This window comes from Triticum urartu, chromosome 1 (assembly GCF_003073215.2).
Source record: "Triticum urartu cultivar G1812 chromosome 1, Tu2.1, whole genome shotgun sequence".
NCBI classification, from domain to species: Eukaryota; Viridiplantae; Streptophyta; class Magnoliopsida; order Poales; family Poaceae; genus Triticum; species Triticum urartu.
The window spans coordinates 460037318-460059490 of NC_053022.1; the positions used below are offsets into that span (position 1 = coordinate 460037318).

The window sequence follows — 22173 nt, forward strand, 5'->3', positions numbered from 1 at the left end:
GTGGCTCACCCCTCGCCACTTGGCCTCCAGTGTCTCTCTCTATGCTAATAACATGGTGATATTTTGCCACCCGAACCCTCAAGACTTGAGTGCCATTCGTGAGCTTCTCAGATCTTTGGGATTGCCTCGGGTCTAGTGACGAACCTCTCCAAGAGTTCGACCACCCCCATACGGTGCCGCCTCAATGACATCGAGGACATTCGTGATGTGTTGCCATGCCCGGGCACTAAGTTCCCCATCAAGACCTTGTCCTCCTGTCTCGATGCGTAAGCTACCCTCGACCGCTCTACAACCGATGCTGGACTAACTCGAGAAGGAGCTCCCCACTTGGAAGGCGGGTCTCTCGAAAAAGGTTGGGCGTCTACTACTTTTTCGACATGTGTTTAGTCTCATCTCGGTGCACACCTTGATGGCCATCTCCATGGATGCAACTACCCTCAAGCTTGCTTATCGTATCTACCGCGACTTCCTCTGGTTCGGGTGCAAGGATACCAACATAGGTTACTGCTCCATGAATTAGCAAAAGGTGTGGCAGCCGCTCCATATCAGAGGGCTCGACATCCATGATTTCTGTCATATGGGCATCACCCTCCATGCCCGGTGGATTTGGATCTATAAGACCGACCCATCCCGTCCATGGCGCCATCTTCCACGCGTCAACCTCCTGACACGTTCGCAAGGGAGAATCATGCATTTTTAGAGGATCACGGGTTGTCCGGCCAGTCGGTCACTAAGATTGCCCCGCTCTCCTCGAGTTGGTGCTGTGTCGATGCCGAAGATGCCACATCGTCGTTGAGGGGCTTCATCAGCGAGCTTGGATTCGCGACATCCACTACGCTCCGAGACTTGCTGCACCTGTCAAATACATGAAGCTTTGACATCGGTTGCATAAACTTAAGCTCACGACATAGCCGAATTGCCCCTCTTGGAAGATCTGCGCCAGCGGTGCCTACACGAGACGCTCGTGCTATGAGGCATTGTTCTTTGGGGCCGCTAGCTACTGATCTCTCACTAATAATAAAGCATGGATTGACTTTGTCGGGTTCACCGTCACAATACGCTTTTTTTCTTATGTCATAATACGCTTTTACAATTTGTATGGACAAAATCGTAATATAAACAAGGTGGTACTAATAGCATGTTCGTCTGTCCGTCCGACCTGGTTCGTATATCGCACATATCAGCCCAATTCATTAAAAAAACCCGATCTATCTCGACCAGCATACGGCTATCGTTCGATCCCGCTCGATCTATTTCCGACCAGCATACGGTATCGGCGGGCTCTTCTATGTGGTTGTGCAGGAGGCGCTGGTCACCGTCAAGTGCGTGCACCCGGTGCGCGTCCGTGCAGTCAAGTCTAGCCGCTACAACACCAGCATCGACGCGTACGGGCGCTCCGCCTCAGTGGACGTGGCGAGCTCTACGCGGACGAGGAAATGCGCTTCCTGCTCCTGGTGGACGTGTCGAGGGCCGGCAACGCGGACGACGTGACGCAGCTCGTGAAGGTGACCTGCACCTATCGCGACACGGCGATCGGACTAGTGCTGGATGTGGCGGTGCACAGGCCGGTGGAGCTGGCCAAGGACCAGCAGCCGTCCATGGACGTGGCGCGGGAGACATTCCGCGTGGAGGCGACGGAGGACATCGCGGCGGGGCGCACGGCCGCGGAGTGCGGCGAGTACGTGGAGGCCGCGAGGATACTGGAGCGCAGGCGGGAGGCGCTGGCCGACGACGCGAGGTTCAGGGCGCTGGTGGCCGAGCTGCGAGAGCTGAGCACCCGCGTGGTGAGCCGGCGGGAGTACGAGAAGTCGGGGCGCGCGTGCATCCTGACCGGCTACAGCTCCCACGCGCAGCGGCGCGCCGCGTCGGCCTTTGTGGTCGGTGCCGAGGGGTACGATTGTCCCCAGCCAGCCGGGGCGGCTCCTAGCGCGGCGCCGTCGATTCTTGGTTTTGGAGCTGCTGGGGCGTACGCGACGCCGGCGATGCAGAGGATGGTTGCTGAAAACACGTGAGTTCATATTGTTGGCTAACATCAACCCTAGACCAAAACCATTGGTGGATTTCTCCATGCTCCGCTGTTTTTTCCTGCTCGTACAATTTATAGGTCAGGTGTAGTGAGGTGAAAATCTTCGCCCCATTGGGATCCTGTCCTGATGTGGTAATGGTGGGTGAGGTGTTTCAAGCCCTTCGAACCGTGGCGTCGGCATCCATATGATTCCTGCCTTTACCGGCGATCTCTATCCCCCGTCCAGTACCTTGATCTCTTGTTTGGGGTGGTTTATGGCTGAAACGAGTGTGAATGTGATGAGTCTGCATCTTGGTCATGGTTTTTTTTTTCTGGTCATGGTTGTTTGAGTAAATTACTGGCTTACTGGCATCCTTTATGATCATTAGCATGTACCAGCGGAGTTTAATTCCATGCTTAGCTTGCAGACGCATATAATAAGTTATTAAATAAATTTGTACTTATAAGTTGCACAATAATGTCATAATTGTAGTTTCAGATGGTGGATTTAAGACAACTGACGTAGAGACACAATAAACCTCAAGATCAACTCATATGCTAACAGATGCTACATCACGAAGATTTACTATGCCGTGTACTCATAATGTGTCAAAGAAGTGTATCATGTCTGAGCATAAATCATTGATAAGAATCTTCCATTATTTTCCTTAATGATATGATCATAGATGGCACAACTTACACCTTGGGGATAGTTAAGAAGTAGTTGTCCCAAGATATAGACCTTTTCAGCATACTTTTACCATTCATTTAGATGTTAATATTTTTTTTAATACAAATAAGCATAGAGTACAAGAATATATTTTCATACAAATTTATTAACATATATCTGTCGCGATTATGGTGAGAAAAAATATAGGCGGCCACACGGGTGGGAGTTAAAATATAAGACATTGACCTTTGTATGGGTGGGGAGAGGGGGAGATGGTCTTAGCAATGCTTATTGAGACTAGATGGTGTGTTAACTTTTTATCCCGTTGCAACGCACGGACATTTTTGCTAATAATAGCTAAACTGGCGCACTTGAGCTGTCCTGCGATCGAAGTTTTTCACCTGGTTGGCACTACAAGATCGTTGTTTCATGGTTGATTGCTTACTTTGTCGTGGCGTCCCGCACGCTCCACGCCCGCGTTCCGTGCGACTAGACCCTGTGACGATGAACCACCTACTCATGGACTACCCCTTCACCTGTCAGGTGTGGCTCACGTACTTGCCTGGTGCAGATCGATCTCTCACCGCCCGGCGTCACGGTTTGTTTTCTGGATTGGTGGGCAACGTCTTACTCCCCGTCCGGCCATCTAAGGTCCTCCCCACCATGATCATACTCTCTGCATGGTGAATCTCGAAGCTCGCAATTATGTATCCTCACCTTTGAGTTATCGTCTACCCCTCGCGTAACCCAGACTATCCGATCCGCTTCTTCACCTATGAGTTGTCGTCCACCCCTCGCGTGACTCGGACTATTCGTGGTAAGACTGGTTAGTGGGCGCACACTGAGGCAGCGTCCTGGACTCCCTCCTGCTTGATCTTCTCCTATCAATAAGACTAACTACAGTGAGAGTAATATAGGTGGTAACATCACACTTATCTAAACAAAATAGATGATGTGACATGTAATTAATGAAGAAAGAGAGGCATGTAGTAACATAGCTAGTTACTGTAACACCACACATATAAAAAAAAATGAGTCTACAATGTAATAAATAAAGTGATGCATGACAGATAAGGATGGCAATGGATCGGGTTCGGCTCGGGTTAAACAATATTAAATCCATATCCAAATCCATGAAGACAGTATGTGCCCATCCATGAAAAAATCCATGGGCGTAAAATTATGCCCATGTCCAAACCCGATGAATATCCATCGGATTTTCTCATCATGTATACATAAAACATAGCACAACATTCAGATAAGCTCTCAAATTCTCACAAAATGACATAGCACAAGTGAATGACATCAAATAAGCTCTTAGATTCTCACAAAATGACATAGTACAAGTATAGATCGCCACATAACCTCTCAAATTCTCACAAAATAACACAACATCAAATAAGCATAACTACCATTCTAAACATTGGTTGTCATGCTGAACAAAAATTCTGAAACCCAAGTGATCAACCATAGATAGAGGGTACTCATGAACACAAATCATTAGTGGAAGCTCTTTCCTGGCAACATCTTGATCAAAAATAATATTCTCCAAATTGGCGTTTCCATCATCAACCTTTCGCAGCCTTAACTTTTGTTGCTTTGGGCCTATTGGTGCATGCCTAGCACCACAAGATCTCATGTGACTCTTCAAATCTAAAGTGCCACTGGTTCCATCATGAGAAGCTATTGACCTATACATGCAAAAAAAAAAAATTCTCCATTTCAGTTAAGAGAGCCATGGTGCATAATGTCTGAACTATACAGATTTGGAAAGATTGTGATCTCTAAATTGTAGTGAATGGTAACTACAAACCGAAACTATTTTTTGCCATCTCTTCTTTTAGGGAATAATGTAGATCTGCCTAGATTACAAGTCAGATTCTAATGAATCTTAATGATTCGTAGCTCTCTAGATTGAAATACACTGACGTGGTAAAACCTAATTGCTAATTAACATGCATAGCTACAGATCACGCCATGTTCCAAATCTGAAAAATGCTCATTCGGTAACCAACGAAAACTACCTAACTCTATAAATCTCTTCTAATTGGTACAGTAAACTACAAGAAATACTTAATTTGTAGACATGCATGAGAATGATTCATCGAAAATTACTACCGCTCCAGTTACTACTGTAAACTTCAAGAAATACTTAATTTGCAGACATACACGAGCGGGATTCATAGAACAAAAATATTACTACTGCTCCAATTATTACTGTATAACCTGAAAAAAATCAATTTGCAGACATACATGAGAGGTATTCAGGGGAATTTTTTGACTACTGCTCCATTTACTACTGTAAATTGAAACAAATAATTTGCAGACATACATGCGGATTCAGGGAACAAGCAGGAACACCACACAGAAAAACTTACCCTGAGACTCTCAGAGGATTCGGTGATTTTGGGAACGAGTAGGACCACCACACATAGAAAAATTACTACTGCTCCAGTTGCTACATGCTCATGTTGGACACCCACGTACAGGAACACCACACATACATGAGAGGATTCAGGAAACAGCAAAACTTACCCTGAATGTCGACTATTCGGTGTGTTCATCACCTTCTTAGCAAGGTCATGATTCACTTCTTGGTATGCGCCCGTCTCCCTACACTCACGTGCTGCCATGCTCCTAGTCCGGCGCGGAGCGGTACTCGTGCGTCGCGCTGCTGCGCATCGCTGTGATCTGCATCCCAGTTCAGAGACTTGCGCCGGCTCGCCGCCGTACCCGTGCAAGAATCCAAGACGGGGGGTCGAGGGGATATGGAGTTGGGCTCCACTGGACAGTGGCGTTGGATGCTGAAGTGCTGCACGCCTACACCATATGTAGAGGTAAAGGCTAGTGGCGCTGGCGACTGCATCTAGAGCAGCGGGAGGATAAGTCAAGGCGAGGAAGATGAAGCTTAATGACAGGTCGTTTAACGAGGAGATTGAAGAATGAGAAGAGGTGGTGGAGTAAAGTTACGGTGGGAATCGGGAGGGACTGTGCAATTTACTTCTCATTTTTTATAAATAAAAAAATCATTAGATGGGATAGTGGGGATCATCATGAATTTTGCCTCACATGTCATACCATCGGGTCGGGTTCGGGTATATCCACGGATACATAATTATGTCCATGCCCTATCCAAGAGTAATCGGGTCGGGTTCGGATGCTGCCCATGGGCATACAAATGTACCCAAACTCTATCCATTCGGGTCGGATATCCGCGGGTATCCATATCCATGGATAAAATTGTCATCCTTAATGACAGAACACATATATTACTAGCCACTGTGAAGGTAGTAACATAGACTAGTAACATATACTTTCTTCATTCATAAATATAAGTCTTTTTAGATATCTTAAATGGACACAACATACGGATGTATGTAGACATATTTTAAAGTATAGATTTCCTCGTTTTGCTTCGTGTATAGTCACTTGTTAAAATTTCTAAAAAGACTTATATTTAGAAACGGAGGAATAGTACTCTAAATTACTTTCCACTATGACTAGTCTAAAAAGATGCGCAAATCTTTTGCGTATTTGCGGAAAAAGATCGCACGGGAAAATAAATAAGTATACCTATTCCCGTTCCAATGGTACCGATACCATGCACATCTCCCAAACAAGACAAAGGTATAAAAAAGCAATGTAAACAAAAAAAACCATTTCCAAATCAATCGCATATACACAGCTTAGTTCAAATCCGTATACACCAATACCAAGTACAGTACTCTCCGCGTCCCTCCTCGAACACACCGGGGCTCCCGCGTCTCATCGCCGCCGTCCGTAACTCCTTGTGCACTATTGATACCTTCCATCCAACGGCCACGAGTGTCTCCTGCCGATAGATTCCGGCCGGCGGCTCGCCCGAGTCACCCCGATCGATTCCCTCCCAAGCCCCACCCAAACCACACGTACAGCCACGGAGCCGGAGCCTCAGAACGGCTTGCCCCAGTACATGAGGATGTCCTGGAGGAGCGGGTCGCCGGCGGGGAGCCCGGCCGCCGGGTTGACGCCCGGGGTGGCGGAGGCGAACGTGCGCTCCCACTCGGAGATCCTGGGCTGGCTCTGCACTTCCGGCCGCTCGCACGACGCCGTCAGCACGTGCTCCGAGCAGCTCGAGTCGGCGTGCGCCCGCGGCATCGAGTCCGACGGCCTCACCTCGTAGTACGCCGCCAGGTCCGAGAACGGCTGCGGCGCGTATGGCGGCAGCAGGGCCGGCTTCTGCTCCGGCGGCGAGCCGACGGCCGCGTGCCCGGGGCTCGCGCTCGCCGTCCGGTCACCGGCGCCCGGCCTCTCCGAGGCGCCTTTCTTGTTGTAGATCCGGCACAGCACCCAGTCATCCAACTGCAGCCACCACAAAAAGATCGATCGACATGTTCAGAACCAAAATCATCTCTCTAACATGAACATTCCAATATAAATCCATCATCATAATCATAAACTAATCGGAAGGTGACACTGGTTGGAAACGAGTCGCTATCGCGGCGCACAAAGCGCGGGAGATAATTGGCGGGCGGAAGAGATGACGCACGCCGGCATCTCCACCGTTCACACCGGCGAGAGAGCTGCCCGTGACAAGGATCGTAAACAATTAACTAAGCCCCACTTATCTTCCACGTACGATCGATACGTGACGATAACCGACTCCTTATCTAATCGTTCGAGATGATGCCAAAGAGGACAAAGTTAAGTGGGATTGATTGAAGATGATTCTCGCACAGTTCGGACCACCTACTGTGCGCAGGTCAGAGGGTGGGATGGGGCGTACCCTGAGGCTGTTCTTCTTGCGGGCGGAGCGGTCGACGTCGGCGAGGCGGTACTCGTGCATGATCCAGTTGGTCTTGTCGCCCTTGGGGGCCTTGCCGGCGTAGAAGACGAGCGCCTTCTTGATGGCCAGCGGCTTGGGCGTGCCCACCGGCTTGTCGGCGCCGGTGGCCTTCCAGTAGCCCGTGCCGGCCGACCGGTTCGGCCGCGACCCGTTCGGGTACTTGCGGTCGCGCGGGGAGAAGAAGTACCACTCCTTCTCGCCGTACAGCGCCATTCCTGCACGCACGCACGCACACGCAGACGCAAAAACGATTAGATCATCCCGCCGCGTGAGCTACCTAGGCATGCATGCATGCATGCTGCGCCGGGGCATGGAGGACGTACTTGGGAGCTGCCATGGGTCGAACTTGTAGAGGTCGACCTCGGCGATGATGGGCACGGAGATGGGCAGGCCGGCGCAGCGCCGGCAGAGGTAGTGCATCACCAGCTCCTCGTCCGTCGGGTGGAACCGGAACCCCGGCGGCAGCTGCAGGTCCTGCTGCCCCTGCGTCGCCGCCGATCCTCCGCCGCCGCCGCCGCTCATCTCCTCGATCCTTCTCGGTCGCCGACTAATCGCTCGATATATAGAGCTAAGCTAGCTACTCGAATCGAATCAGACAGCTCCAAACTGCTGCGATAAACCAGATATCGATAAATAAACCGGACGGTCGAGGGGCTGCTTCTGGTCCTGGAAGGGGCGGGGAGAGCATGAAACCATGCGCAGTGCGGCACGCGCGCCATATATAGAGCGCGCGCGCGGGGCGCGCCGAGGGGATGCCGTTCGCGGCGAGACGTGGAGGGCATCCGACGGTCGGGGCGCGGCTTTTGTCACTGCTTACGCCAGGGCGCTTGGACGCGCACGCGCGCGCGCGGCCGGGGCGCGGCCAGGAGCGGCGAGGCGGCAGTGTGGGGCCCGTTCCCGGTGCAACGGCGGCTCGAGCACGTGGACAGGTGTTCCGTTTCGGGGTAGTCTGCGAGCCCCACGACGGAACGTGCGGCCGTTGCCGGCGCGACACGTGGTGGAGGGGCTGCCAAAACGGAAAGGTACACCATGCAAAAAAAAAACAGAAAGGTACGGATCTCCATGGGTGTCAGTTGGAGCGTATGACTAGTTTAGGTTTTTGTTTTTTGTTTTTTGGGACCCTAACGTAACTGCAGTATTGTTGTATACGGTTGTATAGGTCGTGTGCGGTCGTCTCTTCGGGGCCCCAAAGGGCTGAGGCGCGTACATGCTCTACGCTCGTCCACGTTTTAGTGCCACCCCATGGAGCGAAGAGTGCGTGACTCACGTTAGAATGCCTGCCGCGAACATAAAAACGCTTGCCACCACAACACTTCTTATTGTACTTTTCTGTGAGAAAGACTCGGCCCTATTATAAAGAATTGTATAGGAAAGATTTCATGGAAGTACAAAGCACACTAAGCATAATAAAAATTGGACGCCGATAACGCTCACCCGTGTGATGGGAGCAACACCCGCCCACACATCGTGTGTGGTGTGAGTAGGAAACAGTCCACACGTGGCATGTGTGGGCGAACAGTAGAACCGCCCACAGCTGTGGCAGAAGAAGCACCCTACCACACACCCTATGTCAACGTACACGTTTCATGCGGGATCGATCCCATACCGAATGATTTTCTGTTGGCCCGACATGACACTGAACTAGCCAGCCCAGCAATGAAATAAGCACGTGCAGCGCAGTTACCTATTGCTTCACTAAAACAAGCCAAAAAACAGCATCAAGAACATGTGTTTATAAAAATTCAAAACAATACAGTTACCGTATAGTACATAGGTGCCAACAAAAATAATTTGACATATGTTGGATTTTTTTTGCCATGGCAACAAGTTTGCAAAGTGTATATGGAAAAGTATTGTACAAAATGATATATATACATATATCCTATGTCTAATGCCATGGCGCAACAAGTTTGATAGAGTTGCTGTATACGAATGATTTCTATTAAAATTGCTGTTATTGATCTGATTATGAAAATTATATGGTCTAAAAGTACTGGAATTACCATGGTCTAAGTAGTAAACAATGCCAAATCAAAACCTGCATATTGAATATACCCAAGGTAAAAATTGGTTGAAAATTTGCCATGACATATCTACTGCTATATGATGGCAAATTGTATGAATTTGCCATGGAAAATATTGTTGTTTCCCAAGCTAAAAAATGACAAGTTTTGCAGCGGGGGTGCATATCGACTTGCCATCACATAAAATTCAAACAAATGCCATGTTTTCAAAAAACAAAACAAAAAATTCATGGTCGTCATCACGGAGGACGATCTCCTGGTAGGCATCTTAGTCGACGTCTAGGCCGGGGGAGGAGCTACATTACCATGGTCAAATGAAAAGTAGCTTTTGCCGTGTTGCTAAAGGAAAAGAATATTGCCACGATCCTTAAACTACATTTGCCATGCTTGAACTTAATTTGCCATGGGGCAAATAAAATTGCGATGGTATCTATTTTTGAAACATGAGTAAATCTAATGTTGCCATGGTCCCGTTAAATTTCCATGGTCCCTTCAAAGAAGAAAATTTTCCATGTTGCAAAAAAAGGAAAGAAAATTTACCATGGTCCTTAAAATTGGAAATTGCCATGCTCCGAAAATTGCATTTGCCATGATACACACACTAAGTTTGCCATGGTCCTGTTCGAAAACAAAATTTGCAAGGTTGTAAAAGAAGGAAGAAAATTTGACAGGCTACATGAACTACCGTTGCCATGAAAGATGCACTGAGATTGCCATGGTCCCATAAAAAAGAAAATTTGCCATGTTGCAAAAAAGAAAGAAAATTTGCCATGCCCCGTAAACTACATTTGCCATGATACATACACTAAGTTTGCCATGGTCCCATTCAAAAAGAAAATTTTCCATGTTGCAAAGAAGGACGAAAAATTGCCATGCTCCACGAACTGGCATGAAAGAAAATTTGCCATGGTCGCTTTCAAAAATAGAAAATTTGTATGAGGCATAGACTAAAAAATGCCATGATCCATAAACTATAATTCCCATGATGCATGCACTAAAAAATTGCCATGGTCCCATTCAAAAAGAAATTGCCATGTTGTAAAAAAGAAGAATTGTTGTGGCCCCGTTTACAAAGTTCAAAATCAAGTATGAACAAGAAAAATTGCCATGGCAGATTCGTATCAAGAATTGCCGTGTTTTGTATGATGGATTTAGCTCGTGTAAAAAAACACAAAAAGTTGGAATCAAGTATGAACGAGAAACTTGCCATGGCAGAATTGTATCAAAAATTGCCGTGTTTTTTTAATCAAATTTTACATGAAATTTGCCAAGAATGTGAAGTAATAAAAAATTGATCAAATGTTGCCATGGAAAATGCATGTTTCATCTTGCAATGTTAGTTTCAACGAAAATGCCATCTTTTGCGTAATAAAATTGTCGTGTATGTGAAAATAACACAAACAAAATGATCAAAAACAAATTTCCATGGCAAGTGCAAAGTCAAAATGCCATGGCACATGGAGTAATAATGTTGTGGTACATGAAAAAAAGATAGATTTGCCATGTTATATGAGTTAAATTTGCCACGATAGTAACATTGAAATTGCCATGTAGTTAGTGAGTAGCATGCCAAATTGTTAAGTAGGAAAATGTACATACATATGGGTGATTTGCCATCTGCCATGAAACGAACAGGGCAAAATTAGGCTGATTGAACATGGGGGAGTTGCCATGTCTATATTTAGTACCATTACAGGATGATGGGTTGTGGTTGGCATGAAGATGGCAAACATGGCAAAAAAAAGTTCAGCCATGGCAATTGATGGATTATGGATCCGATGAAGTTGCCAAGCATTTGGTACAGTAGCATACCAATTGCTTGGTACCTGTTAACAGGCATAACAAACATGAAACATGACAAATTTCAGGCTTTTATAGAGAGGGATTTGCCATGTATTTACTCAGAAATTTGAAAAAAAAGGATGTGTTGTGGTTTGAAAAACATGGCAAACAACGCAAGTTTTTACAGTTCCACACATAGGGCAAGTTGCCATCTATTTATTCAGTAGAATGGCAAAATGATGAAAGGGCAAATGTAAATGCATTAACTGCCGTATCGTATGGCATATCAGAACACATGGCAATTTTCAGCGCCAAACAGTAGGATAGTTGCCATGTATTTATTTAAAAGCATGGCAAATTGATAAGAAGTGGAATTGTAGACACATTAACATCAGTATGAAATGACAGATCACACAAAACACATATTTTTGCCATGGAAAATACTCCAAATTTTTGACATGGCAGAAGCTCATAGCAACTCTGTCCCATGGCAATTATTCATAGCAAATTCGGCCATGGCAACTACTATATAATTTTGCCATCACAATTACTCCAGAAATTTGCCATGGAAACAACTCATAGCAATTCTACCCCATCAGAACTACTCATAACGAAAACTGCCATGGCAACTATTGATCCAACATTCAGTTTGCCATGTTACTTGAAGTATGTTTGACATGTTGTATAAAATTTCAGAATTTGCCATGTTTTACGAAAATGTCGTGTGTTCAAATAAAGAGCAATCCTACATTTTCCATGTGACCAAACAAATTGTGGGAAAAATTTGTACATGATACATGGAATTTGCCATGGCAAACACATTCTGTAGCATCTATTCAACAATGTATGAATTTACTATGTGATGCTACAGAAAAATTGCCATGGTTATGTTAATTTGAACATTGGATTGATGAGAAAAACAAATTTGCCATGGCAAAAACATTCAATATAATCTATTTCAGCTCATGTAAATTGCCATAAGATCCTATACAAAAATTGCCATCATGTGGACTAGTCATATACACGAATTCTGCTATTCGAGCGAATGGACCAGCGACTCACCGGCGAGAACAGGCATGGCCACGACCTCCTCCTCCATGGGGTGGCCAGACGTGACGCCGGTGACGGGATCCACGATGAGGACGAACGTCGTCGTAGAATGGACGCGGAGGAAGGGAATCGACGGAGGCGAGGCTCCTCCAGCGTTGTGTGGCGGGACCTATTGCTCACCGTTGTCGCGGCCTCCCCGCCACCACCTGCCTCGCCAGACGCGTCCATGGCGCTGCCGAGGAGAACTCACTACCGGGCCTCCTCCTCCTGCGGTCCATCTCGAGCTCGATGGGCAGCTCCTCCCCCGCCGCCGCTCAACCCATCGCGCACACGCACTCCTCCCGCGGCAGCTCCTCTTCACCGTCGTCGTCGTCGCCATTCCTCTCCCTGCAGCTCCTTCCCCGCTGCGCACGGGCACTCCCCTGCGGCAGCTCCTCTTCACCGTCGCCGCCGCTGCCATTCCTCTCCCTGCAGCGGTTCCTCCCCGCCAAGGCTCCTCTGTCGTGGCTCCTCCCAGCCGCAGCCTAATCCCGTCGCTGCTCCTCCGTCGCACAGCGAGCGTGCCCTTCCTCCTCCGCTGCGCCTTGCATCGCCGTCGGCCGGATCCACCTCCTATTCGCCACCGCTTAGGGCCTCCGCCGCCACCACTCGGGACCTCCGCTCGCCGCCGCCCGAGGACTCCGTCCGCCTCTGCTCGGGGCCCACTGTTGGGGAACGCAGTAATTTCAAAAAATTTCCTGCGCACACGCAAGATCATGGTGATGCATAGCAACGAGAGGGGAGAGTATGATCTACGTGCCCTTGTAGATCGCAACGGAAGCGTTGACACAACGTAGAGGAAGTAGTCGTACGTCTTCTTCCCGATCTGACCGATCCAAGCACCGTTACTCCGGCACCTCCGAGTTCTTAGCACACGTACAGCTCGATGACGCTCCCCGGGCTCCGATCCAGCAAAGCTTCGGGGATGAGTTCCGTCAGCACAACGGCGTGGTGACGATGATGATGTTCCACCGACGCAGGGCTTCGCCTAAGCACTACAACGATATGACCGAGGTGGAATATGGTGGCACGGGGCACTGCACACGGCTAAGGAACGATCACGAGGATCAACTTGTGTGTCCAAGGGTGCCCCCTGCCTCCGTATATAAAGGATCCAAGGGGGGGGGGGTGCGCCGGCCTAGAGGAGGGCGCAGGAGGAGTCCTACTCCTATCGGGAGTAGGACTCCCCTCCCCGTTCCTTGTCCAACTAGGAGAGGTGGAGGGAGAATAGGAAAGGGGGGGCGCCGCCCCTCCCTCCTTGTCCAATTCGGACTAGGGGGAGAGGGGGCGCGCGGCCTGCCCTGGCAGCCCCTTCCTCTTCTCCACATTAGGCCCATAAGGCCCATTAACCCCCCGGGGGGTTTCGGTAACCCCTCCGGTACTCCAGTTTTATCCGAAACTTCTCCGGAACCCTTCCGGTGTCCGAATATAGTCATCCAATATATCAATCTTTATGTCTCAACCATTCCGAGACTCCTCGTCATGTCCATGATCACATCCGGGACTCCGAACTAACTTCGGTACATCAAAATGCATAAACTCATAATAACTGTCATCGTAACTTTAAGCGTGCGGACCCTACGGTTCGAGAACAATGTAGACATGACCGAGACACGTCTCCGGTCAATAACCAATAGCGGGACCTGGATGCCCATATTGGCTCCTACATATTCTACGAAGATCTTTATCGGTCAGACCGCATAACAACATACGTTGTTCCTTTTGTCATCGGTATGTTACTTGCCCGAGATTCGATCGTCGGTATCCAATACCTAGTTCAATCTCGTTACCGGCAAGTCTCTTTACTCGTTCCGTAATACATCATCTCACAACTAACATATTAGTTGTAATGCTTGCAAGGCTTATGTGATGTGCATTACCGAGAGGGCCCAGAGATACCTCTCCGACAATCGGAGTGACAAATCCTAATCTCGAAATACGCCAACCCAACATGTACCTTTGGAGACACCTGTAATGCTCCTTTATAATCACCCAATTACGTTGTGACGTTTGGTAGCACCCAAAGTGTTCCTCCGGCAAACGGGAGTTGCATAATCTCATAGTCATAGGAACATGTATAAGTCATGAAGAAAGCAATAGCAACATGCTAAACGATCGGGTGCTAAGCTAATGAAATGGGTCATGTCAATCAGATCATTCACCTAATGATGCGATCCCGTTAATCAAATAACAACTCTTTGTCCATGGTTAGGAAACATAACCATCTTTGATTAACGAGCTAGTCAAGTAGAGGCATACTAGTGACACTCTGTTTGTCTATGTATTCACACATGTATTATGTTTCCGGTTAATACAATTCTAGCATGAATAATAAACATTTATCATGGTATAAGGAAATAAATAATAACTTTATTATTGCCTCTAGGGCATATTTCCTTCAGTCTCCCACTTGCACTAGAGTCAATAATCTAGATCACACCGCCATGTGATTTAACATCAATAGTTCACATGATCATGTGATTAACACCCATAGTTCACATCATCATGTGACCAACACTCAAAGGGTTTACTAGAGTCAATAATCTAGTTCATATCTCTATGTGATTAACACCCAAAGAGTACTAAGATGTGATCATGTTTTGCTTGTGAGAGAAGTTTAGTCAATGGGTCTGCCACATTCATATCCGTATGTATTTTGCAAATTTCTATGTCAACAATGCTCTGCACAGAGCTACTCTAGCTAATTGCTCCCACTTTCAATATGTATCCAGATTGAGACTTAGAGTCATCTGGATTAGTGTCAAAACTTGCATCGACGTAACTCTTTACGACGAACCTTTTTGTCACCTCCATAATCGAGAAACATATCCTTATTCCACTAAGGATAATTTTGACAACTGTCCAGTGATCTACTCCTAGATCACTATTGTACTCCCTTGCTAAACACAGTGTAGGGTATACAATAGATCTCGTACACAGCATGGCATACTTTATAGGACCTATGGCTGAGGTATAGGGAATGACTTTCATTCTCTTTCTATCTTCTACCATAGTCGGGCTTTGAGTCTTACTCAATTTCACACCTTGTAACACAGGCAAGAACTCTTTCTTTGACTGTTCCATTTTGAACTACTTCAAAATCTTGTCAAGGTATGTACTCATTGAAAAAACTTATCAAGCGTCTTGATCTATCTCTATAGATCTTGATGCTCAATATGTAAGTAACTTCACCGAGGTCTTTCTTGAAAAACTCCTTTCAAACACTCCTTTATGCTTTGCAGAATAATTCTACATTATTTCCGATCAACAATATGTCATTCACATATACTTATCAGAAATGCTGTAGTGCTCCCACTCACTTTCTTGTAAATACAGGCTTCACCGCAAGTCTGTATAAAACTATATGCTTTGATCAACTTATCAAAGCGTATATTCCAACTCCGAGATGCTTACACCAGTCCATAGATGGATCGCTGGAGTTTGCACATTTTGTTAACACCTTTAGGATTGACAAAAACTTCTGGTTGCATCATATACAACTCTTCTTTAAGAAATTCATTAAGGATTGCAGTTTTGTTATCCATTTGCCAGATTTCATTAAAATGCGGCAATTGCTAACATGATTCGGACAGATTTAAGCATAGATACGAGTGAGAAACTCTCATCGTAGTCAACACCTTGAACTTGTCGAAAACCTTTTGCGACAATTCTAGCTTTGCAGATAGTAACACTACTATCAGCGTCCGTCTTCCTCTTGAAGATCCATTTATTTTCTATGGCTTGCCGATCATCGGGCAAGTCAACCAAAGTCCATACTTTGTTCTCATACATGGATCCCATCTCAGATTTCATGGCCTCAAGCCATTTTGCGGAATCTGGGCTCATCATCGCTTCCTCATAGTTCGTAGGTTCGTCATGGTCTAGTAACATAACTTCCAGAACAAGATTACCGTACCACTCTGGTGTGGTTCTCACTCTGGTTTACCTACGAGATTCGGTAGTAACTTGATCTGAAGTTACATAATCATCATCATTAGCTTCCTCACTAATTGGTGTAGTAGTCACAGGAACAGATTTCTGTGATGAACTACTTTCCAATAAGGGAGAAGGTACAATTACCTTATCAAGTTCTACTTTCCTCCCACTCATTTCTTTCGAGAGAAACTCCTTCTCTAGAAAGGATCCATTCTTAGCAACGAACGTCTTGCCTTCGGATCTATGATAGAAGGTGTACCCAACTGTCTCCTTTGGGTATCCTATGAAGACATATTTCTCCGATTTGAGTTTGAGCTTATCGAGATGAAACTTTTTCACATAAGCATCGCAACTCCAAATTTTAAGAAACGACAGCTTAGGTTTCTTGCCAAACCATAGTTCACACGGTGTCGTCTCAACGGATTTAGATGGTGCCCTCTTTAACGTGAATGCAGCTGTCTCTAATGCATAACCCCAAAAACGATAGTGGTAGATCGGTAAGAGACACCATAGATTGCACTATATCTAATAAAGTACAGTTATGACGTTCGGACACACCATTACACTATGGTGTTCCAGGTGGCGTGAGTAGTGAAACTATTTCACATTGTTTTAATTGAAGACCAAACTCGTAACTCAAATATTTTACCTCTGCGATCATATCGTAGAAACTTTTATTTTCTTGTCACGATGATTTTCCACTTCACTCTGAAATTCTTTGAACTTTTCAAATGTTTCAGTCTTATGTTTCATCAAGCAGATATGCCCATATCTGCTCAAATCATATGTGAAGGTCAGAAAATAACGATACCCGCCGCGAGCTTCAACACTCATCGAATCGCATACATCAGTATGTATTATTTCCAATAAGTCAGTTGCTCGCTCCATTGTTCCGGAGAACGGAGTCTTTAGTCATCTTGCCCATAAGGCATGGTTCGCAAGCACCAAGTGATTCATAATCAAGTGATTCCAAAATCCCATCAGCATGGAGTTTCTTCATGCGCTTTACACCAATATGACCTAAACGGCAGTGTCACAAATAAGTTGCACTATCATTATTAACTTCGCATCTTTTGGTTTCAATATTATGAATATGTGTATCACTACGATCGAGATCCAATGAACTTGTTTCATTGGGTGTATGACCATCGAAGGTTTTATTCATGTAAACAGAACAACAATTATTCTCTGACTTTAATGAATAACCGTATTGCAATAAACATGATCAAATCATATTCATGATCAACGCAAAAACCAAATAACACTTATTTAGGTTCAACACTAATCCCAAAAGTATAGGGGAGTGTACGATGATGATCATATCAATCTTGGAACTACTTCCAACACACATCGTCACTTCACCCTTAACTAGTCTCTGATTATTCTGCAACTCCTGTTTCGAGTTACTACTCTTAGCAACTGATCCAGTATCAAATACTGAGGGGTTGCTATAAACACTAGTAAAGTACACATCAATAACATGTATATCAAATATACTTTTGTTCACTTTGCCATCCTTCTTATCCGCCAAATACTTGGGTAAGTTCCGCTTCCAGTGACCAGTCCCTTTGCAGTAGAAGCACTTAGTCTCAGGCTTAGGACCAGACTTGGGCTTCTTCACTTGAGCAGCAACTTGCTTGCCGTTCTTCTTGAAGTTCCCCTTCTTCCCTTTGCCCTTCTCTTGAAACTAGTGATCTTGTCAACCATCAACACTTGATGCTCTTTCTTGATTTCTACCTTCATCGATTTCATCATCATGAAAAGCTCGGAATTCGTTTTCGTCATCCCTTGCATACTATAGTTCATCACGAAGTTCTACTAACTTGGTGATGGTGACTAGAGAATTATGGAAATATGCCCTAGAGGCAATAATAAAGTTATTATTTATTTCCTTATACCATGATAAATGTTTATTATTGATGCTAGAATTGTATTAACCGGAAACATAATACATGTGTGAATACATAGACAAACAGAGTGTCACTAGTATGCCTCTACTTGACTAGCTCGTTAATCAAAGATGGTTATGTTTCCTAACCATGGACAAAGAGTTGTTATTTGATTAACGGGATCACATCATTACGTGAATGATCTGATTGACATGACCCATTCCATTAGCTTAGCACCCGATCGTTTAGTATGTTGCTATTGCTTTCTTCATGACTTATACATGTTCCTATGACTATGAGATTATGCAACTCCCGTTTGCCGGAGGAACACTTTGGGTGCTACCAAACGTCACAACGTAACTGGGTGATTATAAAGGAGCATCACAGGTGTCTCCAACGGTACATGTTGGGTTGGCGTATTTCGAGATTAGGATTTGTCACTCCGATTGTCGGAGAGGTATCTCTGGGCCCTCTCGGTAATGCACATCACATAAGCCTTGCAAGCATTACAACTAATATGTTAGTTGTGAGATGATGTATTACGGAACGAGTAAAGAGACTTGCCGGTAACGAGATTGAACTAGGTATTGGATACCGACGATCGAATCTCGGGCAAGTAACATACCGATGACAAAAGGAACAACGTATGTTGTTATGCGGTCTGACCGATAAAGATCTTCGTAGAATATGTAGGAGCCAATATGGGCATCCAGGTCCCGCTATTGGTTATTGACCGGAGACGTGTCTCGGTCATGTCTACATTGTTCTCGAACCGTAGGGTCCGCACGCTTAAAGTTACGATGACAGTTATTATGAGTTTATGCATTTTGATGTACCGAAGTTAGTTCGGAGTCCCGGATGTGATCACGGACATGACGAGGAGTCTCGGAATGGTCGAGACATAAAGATTGATATATTGGATGACTATATTCGGACACCGGAAGGGTTCCGGAGAAGTTTCGGATAAAACTGGAGTACCGGAGGGGTTACCGGAACCCCCCCGGGGGGTTAATGGGCCTTATGGGCCTAATGTGGAGAAGAGGAAGGGGCTGCCAGGGCAGGCCGCGCGCCCCCTCTCCCCCTAGTCCGAATTGGACAAGGAGGGAGGGGCGGCGCCCCCCCTTTCCTATTCTCCCTCCACCTCTCCTAGTTGGACAAGGAACGGGGAGGGGAGTCCTACTCCCGGTAGGAGTAGGACTCCTCCTGCGCCCTCCTCTAGGCCGGGGCACCACCCCCCTTGGATCCTTTATATACGGAGGCAGGGGCACCCTAGGACACACAAGTTGATCCTCGTGATCGTTCCTTAGCCGTGTGCGGTGCCCCGTGCCACCATATTCCACCTCGGTCATATCGTTGTAGTGCTTAGGCGAAGCCCTGCGTCGGTGGAACATCATCATCGTCACCACGCCGTTGTGCTGACGGAACTCATCCCCGAAGCTTTGCTGGATCGGAGCCCGGGGAGCGTCATCGAGCTGTACGTGTGCTAAGAACTCGGAGGTGCCGGAGTAACGGTGCTTGGATCGGTCGGATCGGGAAGAAGACGTACGAATACTTCCTCTATGTTGTGTCAACGCTTCCGTTGCGATCTACAAGGGTACGTAGATCATACTCTCCCCTCTCGTTGCTATGCATCACCATGATCTTGCGTGTGCGTAGGAATTTTTTTTGAAATTACTGCGTTCCCCAACAGTGGCATCCGAGCCTAGGTTTTATATGTTGATGTTATATGCACGAGTAGAACACAAGTGAGTTGTGGGCGATATAAGTCATACTGCTTACCAGCATGTCATACTTTGGTTCGGCGGTATTGTTGGATGAAGCGGCCCGGACCGACATTACGCGTACGCTTACGCGAGACCGGTTCTCCCAACGTGCTTTGCACAAAGGTGGCTAGCGGGTGACAGTTTCTCCAACTTTAGTTGAACCGAGTGTGGCTACGCCCGGTCCTTGCGAAGGTTAAAATAGCACCAACTTGACAAACTATCGTTGTGGTTTTGATGCGTAGGTAAGATTGGTTCTTACTTAAGCCCGTAGCAGCCACGTAAAACTTGCAACAACAAAGTAGAGGACGTCTAACTTGTTTTTGCAGGGGCATGTTGTGATGTGATATGGTCAAAACGTGATGAGATATAAGTTGTTGTATGAGATGATCATGTTTTGTTAAAGTTATCGGCAACTGGCAAAAGCCTTATGGTTGTCTCTTTATTGCATAAGATGCAAGCGCCAAATAATTGCTTTACTTTATCGCTATGCGATAGTAATAGTTGCAAGAGCAATAGTTGGCGAGACGACCGTGTGACGACACATTGATATAGATCAAGATGATGGAGATCATGGTGTCATGCCGGTGACGATAGAGATCATGACAGTACTTTGGAGATGGAGATCAAAGGCGCAAGATGATGATGGCCATATCATGTCACATAGTTTGATTGCATATGATGTTTATCTTTTATACATCTTATTTTGCTTAGTTTGACGGTAGCATTTTAAGATGATCTCTCACTAATTATCAAGAAGTGTTCTCCCTGAGTATGCACCGTTGCGAAAGTTCTTCGTGCTGAGACACCACGTGATGATTGGGTGTGATAGGCTCTATGTTCAAATACAACGGGTGCAAAACAGTTGCACACGCGGAATACTCAGGTTATACTTGACGAGCCAAGCATATACAGATATGGCCTCGGAACACGGAGACCGAAAGGTCGAGCGTGAATCATATAGTAGATATGATCAACATAGTGATGTTCACCAATGAAACTACTCCATCTCACGTGATGATCGGACATGGTTTAGTTGATTTGGATCACGTGATCACTTAGAGGATTAGAGGGATGTCTATCCAAGTGGGAGTTCTTAAGTAATATGATTAAATTGAACTTAAATTTATCATGAACTTAGTCCTGTTAGTATTTTGCAAATCATGTTGTATATCAATAGCTCGCGTTGTTGCTTCCCTGTGTTTATTTTGATATGTTCCTAGAGAAAATTGTGTTGAAAGATGTTAGTAGCAAAGATGCGGATTGGATCCGTGATCTGAGGTTTATCCTCATTGCTGCACAGAAGAATTATGTCCTTGATGCACCGCTAGGTGACAGACCTATTGCAGGAGCAGATGCAGACGTTATGAACGTTTGGCTAGCTCAATATGATGACTACTTGATAGTTTAGTGCACCATGCTTAATGGCTTAGAATCAGGACTTCAAAGACGTTTTGAACGTCATGGAGCATATGAGATGTTCCAGGAGTTGAAGTTAATATTTCAAGCAAATACCCGAGTTGAGAGATATGAAGTCTCCAACAAGTTCTATAGCTAAAAGATGGAGGAGAATCGCTCAACTAGTGAGCATGTGCTCAGATTGTCTGGGTACTACAATCGCTTGAATCAAGTGGGAGTTAATCTTCCAGATAAGATAGTGATTGACAGAATTCTCTATTCACCATCACCAAGTTAGTAGAACTTCGTGATGAACTATAGTATGCAAGGGATGACGAAAACGAATCCCGAGCTTTTCCTGATGATGAAATCGATGAAGGTAGAAATCAAGAAAGAGCATCAAGTGTTGATGGTTGACAAGATCACTAGTTTCAAGAGAAGGGCAAAGGGAAGAAGGGGAACTTCAAGAAGAACGGCAAGCAAGTTGCTGCTCAAGTGAAGAAGCCCAAGTCTGGTCCTAAGCCTGAGACTAAGTGCTTCTACTGCAAAGGGACTGGTCACTGGAAGCGGAACTGCCCCAAGTATTTGGCGGATAAGAAGGATGGCAAAGTGAACAAAAGTATATTTGATATACATGTTATTGATGTGTACTTTACTAGTGTTTATAGCAACCCCTCAGTATTTGATACTGGATCAGTTGCTAAGAGTAGTAACTCGAAACAGGAGTTGCAGAATAATCAGAGACTAGTTAAGGGTGAAGTGACGATGTGTGTTGGAAGTAGTTCCAAGATTGAT

At 45.9% G+C, this 22173-nt stretch overlaps 1 protein-coding gene across 1 annotated transcript; it reads right to left on the reverse strand.

Annotated features, from left to right (window-relative positions):
* Nucleotides 1–6305: 6305 nt before the first annotated feature.
* Nucleotides 6306–8199, reverse strand: LOC125518917 (NAC domain-containing protein 48-like). Its single transcript, XM_048683810.1, has 3 exons — nucleotides 7824–8199; nucleotides 7441–7715; nucleotides 6306–7016 (listed from the first exon to the last, which is right to left on the reverse strand). Exons 1-3 carry the CDS (start codon nucleotides 8020–8022, stop codon nucleotides 6606–6608), a joined length of 885 nt encoding a protein of 294 aa, XP_048539767.1. The 5' UTR covers nucleotides 8023–8199; the 3' UTR covers nucleotides 6306–6605.
* Nucleotides 8200–22173: the final 13974 nt, after the last annotated feature.